The 17,969-nt window shown below is 41.1% G+C and overlaps 1 protein-coding gene across 2 annotated transcripts in view; it reads left to right on the top strand.

Annotated features, from left to right (window-relative positions):
• Positions 1-17,969, top strand: part of ACER3 (alkaline ceramidase 3) — a 135,714-nt gene that overhangs the window by 50,714 nt on the left and 67,031 nt on the right. For both annotated transcript variants that reach the window (XM_080641914.1, XM_080641913.1), the window contains exons 2-3: positions 71-181; positions 11,637-11,689. In XM_080641914.1, coding sequence (XP_080498040.1) covers positions 71-181; positions 11,637-11,689 — 164 coding nt within the window. The remainder of the gene's footprint in view (positions 1-70; positions 182-11,636; positions 11,690-17,969) is intronic.

Raw genomic sequence — 17,969 nt, 5'->3', positions numbered from 1 at the left:
TGACCAAGTGAATATATCTTTATTTAAAGTAGTATTGGTTAACTTATCTTCTCGTGCTTTTCTTCTATAGGGAATACAGTGAGTAACCTGATTATGATTATACCTCCAATTTTTGGTGCAATTCAGAGTGTTAGAGATGGACTGGAAAAGCGGTACATTGCTGCTTATTTAGCACTCACAGGTATGTATCACACTTCATCTAAAAATAATATACAGTGTTCAGGCTGTTTTTCTCATTCATTCCTAATATTGGTTCTCTCTCTCAATTTTGTGTTGTTTATTAAATTGTTATGAATTAAAACTCCATAAATCTTGCCAGTGGATTGAATGTGTTTTTTTAAAATCACAAAATATTTCAAGCATACAGAAAAGAATAGAAAAAATATAACAAATATATCCATGTCTCTTATTATGGAGCTTTGTCAGATTTTAGCATTTTGCAATATTTGTTTCAGATCTTACTTTTTCTTTTTAAAAGAAATAAACTACAAACTATAGATAAAATTGAAGCTTCCTTTGTTTTCCTACCTGATTTTATTCCCTTCATTCTCCCACCTCAACTTTCAGAGTTAACCACTATACTGAATTTGATTATCATTTTTCCATGCTTTTGTATTTATACTACATTTATGTGTATTGTTAAAAGTATATACTAGTATAGTACTAGGGGCCCAGTGCACGAAATTGTGCACCTTGAGAGGAACTGTGGGCTGCGAGGCTGCAGTGGGCACAGGGGCGGGTCTTGGCCCATCCTCCATGCCCCCACCTGGCCCCTCCCACCGTGGTCCCTGGTTTCCTGTCTGCCTGCAGCCCCGCTCCCACTGCTGCCGCTCCCAAGCGCTGATGGCACCGGCCCTACTCGCACCTGCTGATGGTGTGGAGCGATTGGGGCTGGTGCCAGCAGTGGGTGCAAGCGGGGCCGGTGCCATCAGCAGGTGCAAGTGGTGGCTGCTGCACCGATTGCCCCTCAGGAGCAGGGGGAGGTGGAGAAGCCCTCAGGGACAATTGGGGCCGGCAGCCTCCGCTCGCACCTGTTGGTGGCACTGAGTGATTGGGGCTAGTGTCGGGCGCTGGCAGCAGGTGCGAGCGGGGCCGGCACTGGCAGCAAGTGTGAGCGCCGGGTGGGACTGCGGTGCAAGGGAGCAAAGAATTTTCAGTAACCACTAGAGGCTCGCCTTGATGACAGTGACTGGCGCCCCACCTTGGTCTGGTAATTCCCGCTCACCTGCCCCACCATCCTGCTATGGCCAACGCCCACCATGTTCCATGCACACCCCCTGGTGGTCAGCGCATGTCATAACAACTGGTTGTGCAGTTGTTCCGCTGTTCGGTCTATTTGCATATTAGGGTTTATATATAGAGATAGTTTGCATATTTTTAGACTTTTTTTAAAGGACACTGTATTGTATGTATCTAGCCATCTGCAACACTCATATTCCTCTGCTTTCTGTGAGGCAGGGACTGTGTCTTAGTTGTATCCCTATTATTTGGCAATTTAGTGGTCCTCAATAAATGTTGCATAGATGCATGAACGAACTTTACTAGAACTCAAGATGTGAAAATCACTGTCATGTTATTGCATTATCATCATAAAGACAAAAATAGCAAAGAACATGGATTCTATTCTAGTTTTTTTTTTATATAACTTTCTAAGCTAAAAACAATTTTTTTTGTTTTAGCACAAGATAGATGTTATTTATATATGAGCATAAACACTTCTAAATACCACAAAACTGTAAGCTATAGTGTATCATGTCAGATTCTACCATAACTAGATTAGTAATTAGATGTGAGAGACTTTGATTTCTGAATCTGTTTGTCTATGCATGATATTTTAAGAAAGTTACTTGATTTTTCTTCAAAAGGAAGACTTGTCCACAAACTTAGCACTTTGCTTATTTCCTGGGGTGTGTTAAGAATGTTTATAAAATACCAATAATCATAATCAGTAATAACAATAGGAATAAAAAGATCTGAGGGATTTCCAGGTTGCTTTAGAATAATGGTGGCCTCTTATGTTTGAATTTGTCCACTCATTTCCCCAGAAAACCAAACAGGTTATGAAATAGTGTAATTTTTTTAAAATAATGTAAATAAAGCCATACTTAACCCACACTTCCAGCCTTAGAAGAAAAAGAATACTGTGAACTTCAATTTGTTTTTTAATACAAAATAAACACCACATTCCAACAGAACTACATCTGATGTTTTAGACTTGGGGAGGTTTGAAAAACTATGTGGAAAAGAGGGAGAGAAGTTGGGGGCCTAAATTTGACACAAACACCAATAGAAAGAGAAAGCTTCACAATACTAGTAAATACAAAATTTCTGAAAGCAATTTTGTATTTACCAAAATACCATAGATCACAGTACTGGCTAACGGTAAAGGACTTGAAAGTATGTGAAACCTATGGTGGCTGTTTAGGAAAGTTATCATGGTACATTATCTGCTTACAAGCAAATCTATGATGAAAAAAAAGAAACAAACGAAGCAAACCACCGTGGACCTATTTCCTCAAGAAGGACCTCAGGCAGGTCCTTTAGTAGGTATTCCAGAAGGTATTCTTATCATAGGATATGACAGCTCCATGCACTTTATTGCCCTTAAAGACCTTGCAGTGGGACAAGATGTGGAGGTGGAGCTGGAAGACGGTGGTATTGATGACACTGATACTGTGTAGGTCTAGGCTAATGTGTATATTTGTGTCTTAGTCTTGACCAAAATTTTAAAAAGTAAAAATAAAAGGTGTTTAAAATAGAAAAAGCTTATAGAATAAAGATGTAAAGAAATAAGTGTTGTGTACAGCTGTGCTTTAAGCTAAATGTTAATACAAAAGAGTTGAAATTTTAAAAATATTAAAAAGTTTATAAAGTAAAAAAGGTATAGGAAGCCCAGGTTAATTTATATTAAAGAAGAAAGATATACTGTATTTTATTGTTTCTTTTCTCCGTTTAGTTACACAAATACCATTGTGTTAAAATTGCCTACAGTATTCAGTACAGTTACCTGCTGTATAAGTTCGTAGCCTAGGAGCAATAAGCTATACCATCTAGCCTAGGTGGGTAGTAGGCTATACCACCTAAGTTTGTATAAAGGGCATTCTGTGATATTCGTACAAAGACAAAATTGCCTAACAACACATTTCTCAGAACATATCCCCATTGTTAGGTGGCACATGACTGAAATCATTGTGATTTAAGCCAGTAATTTAAAACCACATTATATAAAATAGAACCAAGCCAAAAGAAACCTTTCCCATGAGATTTAATTTTTCTCTTTACTTTCAAAATCACAAATTGTGATTTATCTTATTCCTTTAAAATAGAAATATGTTCACTTATTCTTTACAAGTGAAGAAGCATAGTGTGTGAAAACAAAAATGACAAAGCCCTTGTCCCCAGAGAGCTTATGTTACATTGAGGACAAATGAACTTCAAATAAACAAAACCTCTTTGTAGTTGTATAAATGTATGTGTTGTGCAATTAAATGATAGATATTGGCAACAAGAAAAATAAAATGAGTTCTAAAATAGTAAAAAAAAAAAAAAAAGTAGAGCAAGAAAAAGTCTATTAAAAGACTTTTATTGTTCGGCTGGTGTGGCTCAGTGGTTGAGCATCAATCCATGCACCATGAGGTCACCAGTTCGATTCCCAGTCAGGGCACACATCCAAGTTGTGGACTCAGTCCCCAGTGAGGGGCATGCAGGAGGCAGCCAATGTTGATGTTTCTCTCATCGATGTTTTCTATCTCTCCCTCTTCCTTTCTCTTTTAAAATCCATAAAAAAAAAAAATTTAAAGATCTTTATTATCTCTTTCTAAGTCCAATGCTAAAATAGAAAGTTGCTGAAGTAGAAATGTCAGAAACAGAAAGTCATTTCCCCAAAGTCATTTGCTTGGACATGCCTTAAGTTTAGGTGATCATATCTATAGTCTGTCACTGCCAGACTAAAAGTCATCTGAAATTATCTTAAGAACATTATGCCTCTTGTCAAGGGGAAAATGAGTATACTTCAAATAAGCTAACCTACTCTCAAAATCTAATGATTCTGTTCTCTATGTACATGAATTTTTTCATAGCTTGAGTTAGGGACTAGAAAATAAAATTTGTTGATACCTATTGTATACCAGGTACATGCTAGGTAATCCTCAAGTAACCTTTCATGATAAACGTTGTTATTCTTATTTTATAGCTGAGGTAACTGAGTCTCAGAGAGATTTAAGCAACTTGCTCAAGTTGATAAGTAATAAGTGATAGGCTTGGGATTCTATTTAAGGTCTCATTCTAAAACCTTTGTACACTCTCCACAGTGTGGTTAGTCAAAATCAGAACATATCTTTATTTTATTGTAACCTTGAAAACTTTGACTGATAACATGCCAAAATATTTGAATCAATAGGTTCCAACTCAGTGAAATTCTATTATATGCTTGAGAGACTCTTAAAACTGCAATCAAGTGCTGTGAATATGAATGTTTAATTAGAAGATGCAGATGGGACATTGACCTCTTCCAATTCCGTTACTATTTTGACTGCCTCAGTTTTCACTTCAGCCATGGCCACCTGCTCCTATTATTTGTTTTTTGGAATGTGCTGGATAATTCCTACAAATGTGAATTTTATTTTAACTTTGATGCCTCCATGTTTTTAAGGGAAACATCATTGTGAAATGTTGGCTAACAGTCACCCTTATATTAATGAAGTGTTTTGTTCTCCATGTGACTGAATCCATCAGTTTGCATGCAAGAGAAAGAAGAGAAAAATACTTAGATTCCTTTTTTAAGTATCTCCAGAATTTCTAATTTGTATAATTTAAGGATCAATGAATGTTGTTTGTTTTCACATATTTTACATTTGTTCCTTTGGCTTAAATAACTCAACTTCCCCGTTTCTGAATTTTTTTAATTTGTGCCAATATGGATAACATTTCAGAAAATATGCACCTGTTGATAAATTGTAGCCTGTCAGTGGTGAAAATTGGTTTTTACCAATTTTCTCCAGCCAGGCATGCCTCTTTCAATTCAACCATTTTTTAAATGAAATAACCTATTTGGAAATCTATATTTCTTGGCAGGTTAGTCCTAATCTGGATTCTCTGCCTTATCAGCCTCATCTTCAACAACTCTCCCACATATACATTACACTTTAGCTATGTCAAACTATTTGCCGTTTTTAGTGTCATACATATGTTTACATCTCTGCCTTTAGCGTCTTGTCTAGTAAGTTCACCATGTCTGTCATTCAGGACTCAGTTTAAGTGTTATTTCCTCTAGAAAGCCTTCCTTTAAACCTTCTTCAACTCCCTGATAGAATTAGATGACCCTTTTCTGTATTCCCAGTCAATACATATACAGGCAGTCCTCGGGTTACATCGGATTCGACGTACGTCATTTTGTGGTTACATCGCTATCTCCCATTTATTAATAAAAAAAAAAGTTCCATCATTTCGACGTATGTACATATGTGCTTTATGTTTTTTATTATTTATTTACCACAAGTAAAGGTCAGGAATTGTTATTTTTCTTTTAATTTTTTTTTACTGTTTCACTTCATTACTGCTGTGTATGTGCTCCATGTGAGTGACGTAGGTGCTTATGTAGGTGGGTTCTGACTTACGGCGAAAATCGCATTATGTCACACCATAGGAACGGGTCTCCGACGTAACCCGTATCTCTACTGTATCTCTATTGCTGCACTTAATACACTATATCCTAATTATCTGTTTACTTTCTGACTTTCCCCTAATATTCTTTAGCAGTTAAGGGGGAAAGTGACAGAATATGAGGTTGAAGAGATTTAGGAAGGGGCCAGATCATACAGGGCCTTACCATGGGCCCTGTAGGTATACAATTTATAAATAAATTATAGGTGTACAATTTATAAATTTATATACATTTATGGAGTTGTTAAGATGTTTTTTTGCTATCAAGGTTGGGAGACTACTTCTATAGACATTACTCTGCCTTATAACCAGAGTGATATAATTTAAAATGCAAAATTCATTATGTATCCTTCAGTATCCATGGGGGTTTGGTTCCAGGGCCCCCTCAGATACCAAAACCTGAGGATGCTTAAGTCTCTAATATAAAAAGGCATTAATATTTGCATGTAACCTATGCACATCCTCCTGTATACTTTTTTCCCCAATTACAGTTTACCTTTAACATTATTTTGTACTAGAGGCCCGATGTACAAAGATTCATGCAAGAATGGGCTTTCCTTCCCCTGGCTGCCGGCACTGCCTTCACTCTGGCCGGAGCCGCCTTTCCACCTTCCCACACTGCCCAGAGGCCTGGACTGGCTGGGGCGGTGCAGAATGCCTGCGTCGTTGCCATGGCGATGACGCAAGCATCCCGCCCCCGGCTGCTTGGTGCATGCATATGCAAATCAATCCACAATCTTTGTTGGGTTAATTTGCATACTCACTCCTGATTGGCTGGTGGGCATCGTGAAGGTACGGTCAATTTGCATCTTACTCTTTTATTAGTGTAGATTGATTTATGCTAACTATCATCTGAACCTTTAGTGAGTTGTAATCTTTGCTGGTAGGGGGTCTTAACATTCAATTTGTAAAAACAAAACAAAACAAAACAAAAAAAAACAATGTCTGTGTAGGGCAACTGTGGAGGGCAATAAAGTGCAATACAAGAAAACGAGGTCTATCTGTACATGAATATTCACAATAGCATTATTCATAATAGCCAAAATGTGGGAAAATCCTAAATGTCTGTCTGAAGCAGCTCAGGCTATCATAACAAAATACCATAGACTGGGTGGCTTGAATAACAGGCATTTATTTCTCACAGTTCTGGAGGCTGGAAAGTCCAAGATTAAGGTGCTGGTCTGTTCAGTTCCTGTTGAGAGCCCTCTTCTTAGCTTGCAGATGAACACCTCCTCCCTGTGTCTCCACATGGCCAATATTTTTTTAACATGGCCTATTTTTGTTGCATCCAGGTGGAGAGAGAGTGAGGTCATGTCCCTTCCTCTTCTTATAAGGATATTAATTCTATCATGGGGCCCCACCCTCATGACCTCATCTAAACCTACTTACCTCCCAAAGGATTCACCCCCAAACACTATTCATGTTGGGGGTTAGGGCTTCAACAAATGAATTTGGGGGGACACAAACATGCAACTTATAACAATGTCAATAAACTGATGAATAGATAAATACAATGGAGTATGTCTATACCATGGACTAATATCTATATATATAAAAGCCTAAGCGACCGAATGATCAAACAACCAGTTGACCAGTCGCTATGACATGCACTGACCACCAGGGGGAAGATGCTCAATGAAGGAGCTACCCCCTGGTGGTCAGTGCGCTCCCACAGCGGGAGCACCGCTCAGCCAACCAATGGGTGCCAGATGCAGGGCTCACGGCTTGTGTGTGCTGCTATGGCGGTGCGAGCCTCTCCCAATTGGGACTGATTGGGTGCAAGCCCACGGCAGGTGTAGCGGGGCAGGATGAGCGGGAGCTACAGGCAGGAGCGGCAGGTGGCGTTGGACTGCCTGTTTCCGCCCGATCCCCGCAGGCCACGTCAAGGGACCCCACTGGTGCACGAATCCGTGCACTGGGCCTCTAGTTCATTCATAAAAGGAATGAGTTAATGATACATGCTGTAACATGAGTGAACCTTGGAAATATTATGCTAAGTGAAAGAAAGCAAACAGAAAAACCTACAAATTATGTGATTCCATTTATATAAAAAGTCCAGAACAGGCAAATCTGTAGAGAGAGAAAATAAATTAATGGTTGTCTGGAGCTTAAGGAGTTGGAAGATTTCAGGAGAAATGGATAGTGGCTACTAATAGATATTAGGTTTCTGTTTGGGGCGATGAAAATATTCTAAAATTAGATAATGACCGTGGTTGCACAACTATATAAACACTAGAGGCCCGGTGCATGAAATTCGTGCACGGAGGGGGGTGTCCCTCAGCCCAGCCTGCACCCTCTCCAATCTGGGATCCCTCTCACAATCCAGGACCTAAATGGGCAGTTGGACATCCCTCTCACAATCCAGGACTATTGGCTCCCAACTGCTCGCCTGCCTGCCTTCCTGATTGCCCCTAACCACTTCTACCTGCCAGCTTGATCACCCCCTAACCACTCCCCTGATAGCCTGATAGATGCCTAACTGCTCCCCTGCCAGCCTGCTTGCCCCTAAGTGCCCTCCCCTGCAGGCCTGGACCCCCCCAACTGCTCTCCCCTGCAGGCCTGGTCCCCTCCCCCAACTGCTCTCCCCTGCAGGCCCGGTCGCCCCCAACTTTCCTCCTCTGCCAACCTGGTCACCCCTAACTGCCCTCCCCTGCAGGCTTGATCGCCCCCAACTGCCCTCCCTTGCAGGCCTGGTCCCTCCCAACTGCCCTCCCCTGCAAGCCATCTTGTGGCAGCCATCTTGTGTCCACCTGGGGGCAGCCATCTTTGACCACAAGGGGGCAGCCATTTTGTGTGTTGGAGTGTTGGTCAATTTGCATATTACTCTTTTATTAGATAGGATATATATAACAATATAACTATGCACTTTAAATAAATTAATTTTGTAGTGTGTGAATTATATCTCCATCAAGCTGATAAACATTAGCAAATATTGGTGGTTTGCTTTGCCCTGATTGGGTAGCTCAGTTGGTTAGAGCATCGTCCCCATATGCCAAGGTTGTGGGTTTGATCCCCAGTCAGGGCACATACAAGAATCAACCAATGAATGCATAAATAAGTGAAACAAATTCATGATTTTTTTCTCTCTCTCTAAAAATCCATTTTAAAAAAGATGCGACAGGTGCTTTGCTTTAAAGTGGCAAAATATAAAATACTAAAGGCCCAGTGCACGAAATTCATGCACAGGTTGGGTCCCTAGGCCTGGCCAGCGATCAGGGTCTTCCTTCCGGCTGCCAGATGAGGCCTCCCTTCGTTCGTGCCGCCCCCTGGTGGTCAGTGCACGTCATAGTGAGTGATCGAACTCCTGGTCTCCTGGTTGAACTCCCGAGGGGACAATCTGCATATTAGGCTTTTATGTATATAGATTGTGTGGAGTCAAGGATGCTGTTCTATTACATTTCTTTGCATTCTAAATAGGTTGTTGAAAAGATATAAATCATAAAGGGATCTTTAAAAATCAGATTTTTAGTGTTCTATGTATAAACAGTACCAAGAGAACATTTCAGAGGGTTTGGATACAAATGTTCCTTGAGTGAAGCATGATTAAGTGGCCAGTCTCCCTTTTAGGATGAATGGTCATCCCACTTCATTTTTATTTTTTTACTTCATGAGTATATTGTGCGACTTTAAATAACACACAGGGTTTATTTTTCCCCCTTACATTAATTTATCTATCTTTGCATCTTCTAATTTCTCCTTTTGAAAAAAGACACCAACCATCCTGCTTCCTTATTTCTTTAGTAAAACAAGTGCAATAACTTTTTTACTTATCTCATTTTGAGCAGTAAAAAATAATGTAATCATGTATATAGTGTGTTGTTTTTAAAAAGCAAGAGTAACAAAAAGTTTGAAATTTTTCTCAAGTGGCTTTGTGCAAATTATATGGTGACACCCCCATTTACCATGTCTGTTGGGCTAACTCCTATACATCCTTAAGATGAACTCCTCTGGAATCATTCTTGCATTCTCTGACTTCCTTCATAAGTGCCCCTCTTCTGTGTTCCCATGGTACTCTATGCTATCTTCTTATCATAGCTCTGTGTACTGGCATCTTCTGTTTATCAGCTTGTGCCCTCCGTTAGACTATATGCCTTATTAAGGCCAAGGACTGGATTTTATCTTTCTACCTCAACATCTGTAACTGACTTTGGCAAATAGGAGGTGCTCAGTAAATGCTTGTTGAACTGAATGTAATGAATCACACTAAAGCCCAATTATCAGATGTGATAGGAGCTGATATTTGTTTGGTTGATTTTTAAAAAGTCAAATCATATAATTATTTTAAAAGTATACACACACACACACACACACACACACACACACACACACACACACTAGAGGCCCGGTGCACGAAATTCATGCTCGGGGAGGGGGGGTGTCCCTCAGCCCAGCCTGCACCCTCTCCAATCTGGGACCCCTCAAGGGATGTCCGACTGCCCGTTTAACGGGCAGTCGGACATCCCTCTCACAATCCAGGACTGCTGGCTCCCAACTGCTCGCCTGCTTGCCTTACTGATTGCCCCTAACCGCTTCTGCCTGCCAGCCTGATCACCCCCTAACCACTCCCCTGCCAGCCTCATTGATGCCTAACTGCTCCCCTGCCAGCCTGTTTGCCCCTAACTGCCCTCCCCTGCAGGCCTGGTCACCCCTAACTGCCCTCCCCTGCAGGCCTGGTACCCTCCAACTGCTCTCCCCTGCAGGCCTGGGTCCCCCCCAACTGCCCTTCCCTGCAGACCCAGTCACCCCCAACTTCTCTCCTCTGCTGGCCTGGTCACCCCTCACTGCCCTCCCCTGCAGGCTTGATTGCTCCCAACTGCCCTCCCTTGCAGGCCTGGTCCCTCCCAACTGCCCTCCCCTGCTGGCCATCTTGTGGTGGCCATCTTGTGTCCACATGGGGGCAGGATCTTTGACCACATGGGGGCAGCCATCTTGTGTGTTGGAGTGATGGTCAATCTGCATATTACTCTTTTATTAGATAGGATATCCTAAATGTTTATTTTAATTAAAGCATAGTTGTATAATCTTTGACAATTATTTTATATAGGGTATGACTTTTGAATATGGGATTGTAATTATAGCTCTACTTATTCTTTCTTGGATTAAAAAACAACAAATTTTAAAACTCTAAAATGAAAGCAGTTTACTTAAAATAGAGGCACTTGGAAAGAACTTTGAGAAATGAATACAGAATCTTTAGATTTTTATTATTTTTCCAATCTGTAACAGATACCTTACCCACACCTAATTCAACAGCAATTTTTATTAGCAACTCAATTTTATTGAGTATATTTTAAGCATTTAAAATAGTTTTTGTAGAAACAGCAGCTCTCTTTTGGCAGTCATAGTTTTGATAACTAAATACAGTGGCATTTACAGGTTTGGGAATAAACATAATTGACTGGCTTTTAGTAAGCATACATTTCAGCTATTTGGATCAGATGTGCAAGGAAGTACTAAAGAGTATATATTTAATATATTTTACAGATAGAACAGAGAATGTTGATTACATTTGTAAATTGTTTACTGGAGGGAATTGACTGTATTTTTTTCCTATACCAAAATTTTATTAATTATAGATCTTATGCAGAGTCTGCTATGTCCTGCCACAAGATTTCATAAACTTTGCTCTTCTTAAAACTCAGTGCCTTGAGCCCAGCCAGTGTGGCTCAGTGGTTGAGCATTGACCTATGAACCAGGAGGTCACGATTCCATTCTGATTCCTGGTCAGGACCAGGCCTAGGTTGCGGGATTGATCCCCAGTAGCAGGTGTGCGGAAGGCAGCTGATAAATGATTCTCTCTCATCATTGATGTTTCTATCTCTTTCTCCCTCTCCCTCCCTCTCTGAAATCAATAGAAATATATTTTTAAAAACACACACTCAGTGCTTTGAAATGTCTTATTGCCTTCTTAAGTCACTATGGCCACTTCCAAAGAATGTAATGATAATTGTTTTGTTTGTTTGTTTTATTTTCAGTGGTAGGAATGGGATCCTGGTGCTTCCACATGACTCTGAAATATGAAATGCAGGTCAGTAATGACAAAATTGACTAAATGCTTGTTTCTTCTAATCCAGAAACACTTCCAATTTGAGAAAAGAGCATGTTACTAAAAGATAGTTGAAACAAGAGACTTGGGAGGGGGTGGGAATAGAGATTAGTAATCTCTGGAGATTTTACTTAAGGCCAAAGTATCCAGATGCACTAAGTGAAGTAAAGAGGCAAGCAAATAAGTTGTCCATGACAAGTGAAGATTATAACTTTTTAACCACCTCTGTGTAGGTATGTACAATTTTAGAGTAGAGTCCCATGGAGACATCTTAAAAAGACATAATCAGTTCATCAAAATAATATAGTTTTATTCTTAGATGCCTGCATTTCCTCATGTCTCTCTCTTACAGAGTTCATTTGAATGGTCTGGTCCCTCTCACTAGCAAGGTTTTAGAGCTATGCAAGGATTTTTATTTACTGCCCTTGCTCTAAGGAAGCCATATATCTAGTCCTCAATCTTTTGACACCTCTCTTCTCCACCACTAACCCCAAAAGTTCTAGAACAGCACTGTCCAGTAGAAATATAATGTGAGCTACATATATAATTTAAAAAATTTGAGGGGGCACATCAATAAAAATCACATCCTATCTAATAAAAGGGTAATATGCAAATTAATCATCACTCCATCACAAAGATGGCGGTGCCCATAGCCACAAGATGGCGGCGCCCAGTCCTCTCAGCCCCGCTGGAGTACCCCAATCCCAGGGCGGCGGCCGCTGAGAGTGGGCAGCGTGAACGGCCTGGTGGAATGCTTGCTTCATCGCCACGGTGACAAGACAAGCATTCCACCCGGCCGTGGAGGGCCTCTGGGCAGCGGGCATGGAACAGCCTGTGGGGAGGGAATGCTTGCGTCGTCGCCCTGGTGATGAGGCAAGCATTCTGCGCCCAGCTGCGGAGGGCCTCTGGCCAGGGAGGGAAGTTGGGGACCAGGAGGCCGGCCGGGGAGGGCAGTTGGGGGCCATGAGGCGAGATGGGGAGGGCAGTTGGGGACCATGAGGCGAGATGGGGAGGGCAGTTGGGGGCCATGAGGCCGGCCAGGGAGGGCAGTTGGGGGCCATGAGGCTGGCAGGGGAGGGCATTTGGAGGCAAGCAGTACAGTGGTGGGGGGGGCAGTTGGGGGTGAGCAGGCTGGCAGGTAGAGTGGTTAGGGGCGATCAGGCAGGCAGGCAGGTGAGCGGTTAGGAGTCAGCGGACCTGGATTGCAAGAGGGATGTCTGACTGCTGGTTTAGGCCTGATCCCACAGGGACATCCCCTGGCAGTCGGACATCCTCCAAGGGGTCCCAGATTGGAGAGGGTGCAGGCCGGGCTGAAGGACACTCCCCCACCCCGTGCACGAATTTCGTGCACCGGACCACTAGTTTAAAAAGAAATGAAATTAATTTTAATATATTTTATTTAACCCAATATCTCCAAAGTATTACTTCAACCTGTAATTAATATTAAAATGTCATAATGAAATGCTTCACATCCTGAAATCAAATATATATTTCATGCTTGCAGTAGATCTTCACTTAGATTAGGTTTCTTTTAAGTGCTCAGTATCCACATAAAATAAAGCTATGGCTACTGTATTGGAGAGTGTTAATTCTAGAAGGATCTGTACATACAATAGTCTACAAATTATTAATTATAGCTGCATTAAATGTATAACACATATTTATAAGAAAGTGTCATGTGTGCTATATATGCCATGCTTGACTTGGAGAATTTACAGATTATGATACACTGGTCTGACCTAATCAAGCATAGAAAACATTTCGTAACACTTTCTAGCTGGGAAAACATGATATAATATTAAAACTATTTTTAATAAAGTATAAACTATTTATGGTAAGATGGTATAGCTTGGAAAGGATCTATAAAAGTTAGACATTCAAACAGAATCTAATTTGAGGACATTTTCATCACCCCAAAGAAAAACCTATTAGCAGTCACTCCATACTACTCCCTCCACATAGCCCCTGACAACCACGGATTTGCCTGTGCTGAATATTTCATCACAATGAATTATACAATAGGTAACCTTTTGTGTCTATCTTCTTTTAGATAGGCCAAATAATATTCCATTATCTGGATATACCACATTTTGCTTATCTATTTATCAATTAATGGGTATTTGTGTTATTTCCATTTTTGGGGTTTCATGCATAATGTTGCTATGAACATTCATGTACAGGTTTTTATGGATATATGTTTTTAATTCTCCTGCGTATATACTTAGCAGTAGAATTGCTGGGTCACTGGTAACCCTATGCTTAACCTTTTGAGGAGCTGCCAGATTGTTTTACAAAGTGGCCGCACCTTTTTACATTCCCACCAGCCATTTCTTCATATCCTTGCTATTGCCCATCCTTTTGATTATATCCATTCATGGGTGTGAAGTGGTATCTCACTGTGGTTTTGGTTTGCATTTCCCTAATGACTAATGATTTTGAGCATCTTTTCATGGGCTTATTGATTATCCATATATCTTCTTAAGAGAATATCTACTCAGATCCTTTGCTCATTTTTTTTTTACTTTATCTTGTTCTTTTTTTTAAATTTAATAAATCTTTATTGTTCAGATTATTACAATTGTTTATCCTTTTTCCCCCCATAGCTCCCCTCCACCCGGTTCCCACCCCACCCTTTGCCCTTACCTCCCCCTATAATGTCCTCATCCATAGGTGTATGATTTTTGTCCAGTCTCTTCCTGCACCCCTCATACCTCTTTCCCCCTGAGAATTATCAGTCCACTCCCTTTCTATGCCCCTGATTCTATTATATTCACCACATTATTCTGTTCCTCAGATTTTTAATTCACGTGATTTTTAGGTTCACTTGTTGATAGATATGTATTTGTTGTTCATAATTTTTCTCTTTACTTTTTACTTCTTCCTCTTCTTAAAGAACACCTTTCAGCATTTCATATAATACTGGTTTGGTGGTGATGAACTCCTTTAGCTTTTTCTTATCTGTGAAGCTCTTTATCTGACCTTCAATTCTGAATGATAGCTTTGCTGGGTAGAGTAGTCTTGGTTGTAGGTTCTTGCTATTCATCACTTTGAATATTTCTTGCCACTCCTGTCTGGCCTGCATAGTTTCTGTTGAGAAGTCAGCTGACAATCGTATGGGTGCTCTCTTGTAGGTAATTAGCTGTTTTTCTCTTGCTGCTTTTAATATTCTCTCTTTGTCTTTTGCTCTTGGCATTTTAATTATGATGTGTCTTGGTGTGGTCCTCTTTGGATTCCTTTTGTTTGGGGTTCTGCGTGCTTCCTGGACTTGTAAGTCTATTTCTTTCACCAGGTGGGGGAATTTTTCGGTCATTATTTCTTCAAATAGGTTTTCAGTATCTTGCTCTCTCTCTTCTTCTGGCACCCCCATAATTCTGATGTTGGTACGCTTGAAGTTGTCCCAGAGGCTTCTTACACTATCTTCAACTTTTTGGATTCTTTTTTCTTTTTGCTTTTCCAGTTGAGTGTTTTTTGCTTCTTTGTATTTCAAATCTTTGACTTGATTCTTGCGTTCCTCTAGTCTGCTGTTGGGTTTCTGTGTAATATTTTTTATTTCAGTCAGTGTATGTTTAATTTCTAGTTGGTCCTTTTTCATATCTTCGAGGGTCTCGTTATATTTATCGGCCTTTTCTAGGATATTCTTGAAAAGCCTTATAACCGTGGTTTTGAATTCTATATCCAGTCATTTGTTTTCCTCCATTTCTTTCGTTTGTGATCTGTTTCTTCGTCTCCCCATTTTTCACTGCTTCCCTGAGTTGGTAGGGTAGCTTTGTGTGCTAGGTTTCCTATATGGCCCAGTGGGTCGGCCTACCCAGTTAACCTGAGGTAGACACTCTTGGTGCACCCCTTTGTGGACTGTGTGTACAGCCTTGTTGTAGTTAAGTCTTGATTGTTGTTGGTATCACTGTTAGGAATTGACCTGCAGTCCAGTTGGCTGTGAGGATCAGCTGTGTCTACACTGGGAGATTTTCGGTGCTGGAGACAGCCTTATAGGATTAGCCTTGCCAGATTGCAAAAGCCTCTGTCCTCAGCTTGGAAGGGGTGGAGTCTCAGGGCGGAGCAGACAGTCTTGGCTTCCCGTCAGCCCTGCCCTTGCGTGCAAGTCTCCAGACCTCTGCCTTCCGCAGTTCCCGAGTTTCTGCCTTACAGTCCAGATTTCCCCTGTAAGAGCGTGGGTCCCCAGGGGCTCTCCTGGAACTGCGGTTCAGTGCAGTCGGAACGGGGGTTCAGTGCAGTCAGGAGCTTCCGACTCCCTTCCTCTAGGGATAACCTGTGGTAACCTCCACAGTCAGTCTTTGTGCGCACTCGCGCCTCCAGACCCCTGCTGCCGTGGCTCCCCTGAGTCTCCAAGTCTCCGAGTCTCCCTGTGCCTTTCTCTCTACCTGACAGTCCAGACTCCCCCTGTATGAGCCTGGGTCCACAGGGTTTCTCCTGGAACTGAGGTTCAGTGCAGTCGGAACTGGGGTTTAGTGCAGTTGGGGGCTTCCTTCCCCCTCCCGCCAGAGAAAGCCAGCCAGCCACTTCGCCGCCCTTCCTCTCTGCGTGCGCATGTCTCCGTACCTCAGCCTTTTGCCATTCCTTCTCCGTGAGCTTTCCTATTTCCTTCTAGTTGTAGAATTTCCACTCAGCCAGCTTTCCTGTGGTTCTGGATGGTGTCCGTTCTGTCTTTTAGTTGTAGTTTTGAAATTGTTGTGCGGGGCAGCAGTTTAGGTGCTTACCTATGCCGCCATCTTGGTTTCTCTCTCCCTTTGCTCATTTTTTAATAGGGTTATTTGCTTATTTTCATTGAATTGTAAGAGTTCTTTATCTGTTCTTGATACTAGACCAGCCGTGGGCAAACTACGGCCCGCGGGCCGGATCCGGCCCGTTCGGCTGTTCTATCCGGCCTGCGGAGCCGAAAGAGCGGAGGGTTCTCTTGCTCTCCCCTCCGCTCCTTTACTTTGAATTTATATTAGTTCACACAAACACTCCATCCATGCTTTTGTTCCGGCCCTCCGGTCCAGTTTAAGAACCCATTGTGGCCCTCGAGTCAAAAAGTTTGCCCACCCCTGTACTAGACCCTTATCAAATATTCCATTCTGTTGGGGTTTTTTTTTTCATTTTCTTAATAGTATTCTTTGAAGCAAAAAAGTTTTCAATTTTTCTGAAGCCCATTTTACCTATTTATTTCATATATATATATATATATATATATATATATACATACATACATATATATATATATATATATATATATATATATGGAGAAACAACTGGATGAATGTGTTAAGATGTCAGACAAGACTAGGCATTTGAGTGAGGGGAAGGATAGGCTCCCCTACTTGTGTTGATCAGATTGTGACAAGATATTGCATTCAATTCTGAGGACTAACCTAGCATGTGTTCAAATGAAAGGCACCAGAATGGTGAAAGAACTAAAAACCTGAGGGGAAGGAACTGGGAATACAATCATGTGCTGCTTAACATCGGAATACGGTCTAAGAAATGTGTCACTAGGCAATTTCATTGGTGTGCAAGCATCACAGAGTGTACTTACTAGTATACAAACCTAGATGGTATTGCCTACTACTGAAATTGTATGTGCTAAACTTTTATACTACTGGCAGTACAATAGGTTTGTTTACATCAACATCATCACGAACATGTGAGTAATGTATGCACTAAGACATTACGTTGGCTACAATATCACTAGGTGATAGGAATTTTTAATCTTTTATTATAATCTTATGGGACCACTGTCGTATATGAGTTCCATGATTGAATGAAATATCATTATATGTTGCATGACTATATTTCGTTGGAAGAAGAGAAGACATGCTCAGTGACCCACACTCAGCTCTAAACACCATACTCTCTATTCTATGCATTTGTTCATGTCTGGGCCTGTTATATTTCCCTCTCTCCCATGGACAATTCCTGTTTGTTCTTTAAAGTCTAGGCAAGGTGGCAGCCCCTCCAGGAAGCCATCCATGACCCCAGAGCAGGATAGGCACCCTTCATATGTTCTTCCATTACACTCTGCAATTCTCTATTACTGCTGTTATCAATATTTTATAAATATATTTATGCATCTGATTTCTCTATCAGAATGTGAGTTACCTAAGAGCAGGGACTCTCTCTGGTTGACCTTGGTGCATTCCAGATTATATCATGGGGCTGCCACAAAGCACTAAATAAATGTTTTTTGAATCAGTGTTTAAGGGTTGACATTTTGAAGAGTATTAGGCTTATTCTGTGTGGTCCTAGGGATATTAAAGATAAAGAG

The sequence above is a fragment of the Plecotus auritus genome (assembly GCF_963455305.1).
Source record: "Plecotus auritus genome assembly, chromosome: 9".
NCBI lineage: Eukaryota > Metazoa > Chordata > Mammalia > Chiroptera > Vespertilionidae > Plecotus > Plecotus auritus.
This window is presented reverse-complemented; position numbering and strand designations above follow the sequence as displayed.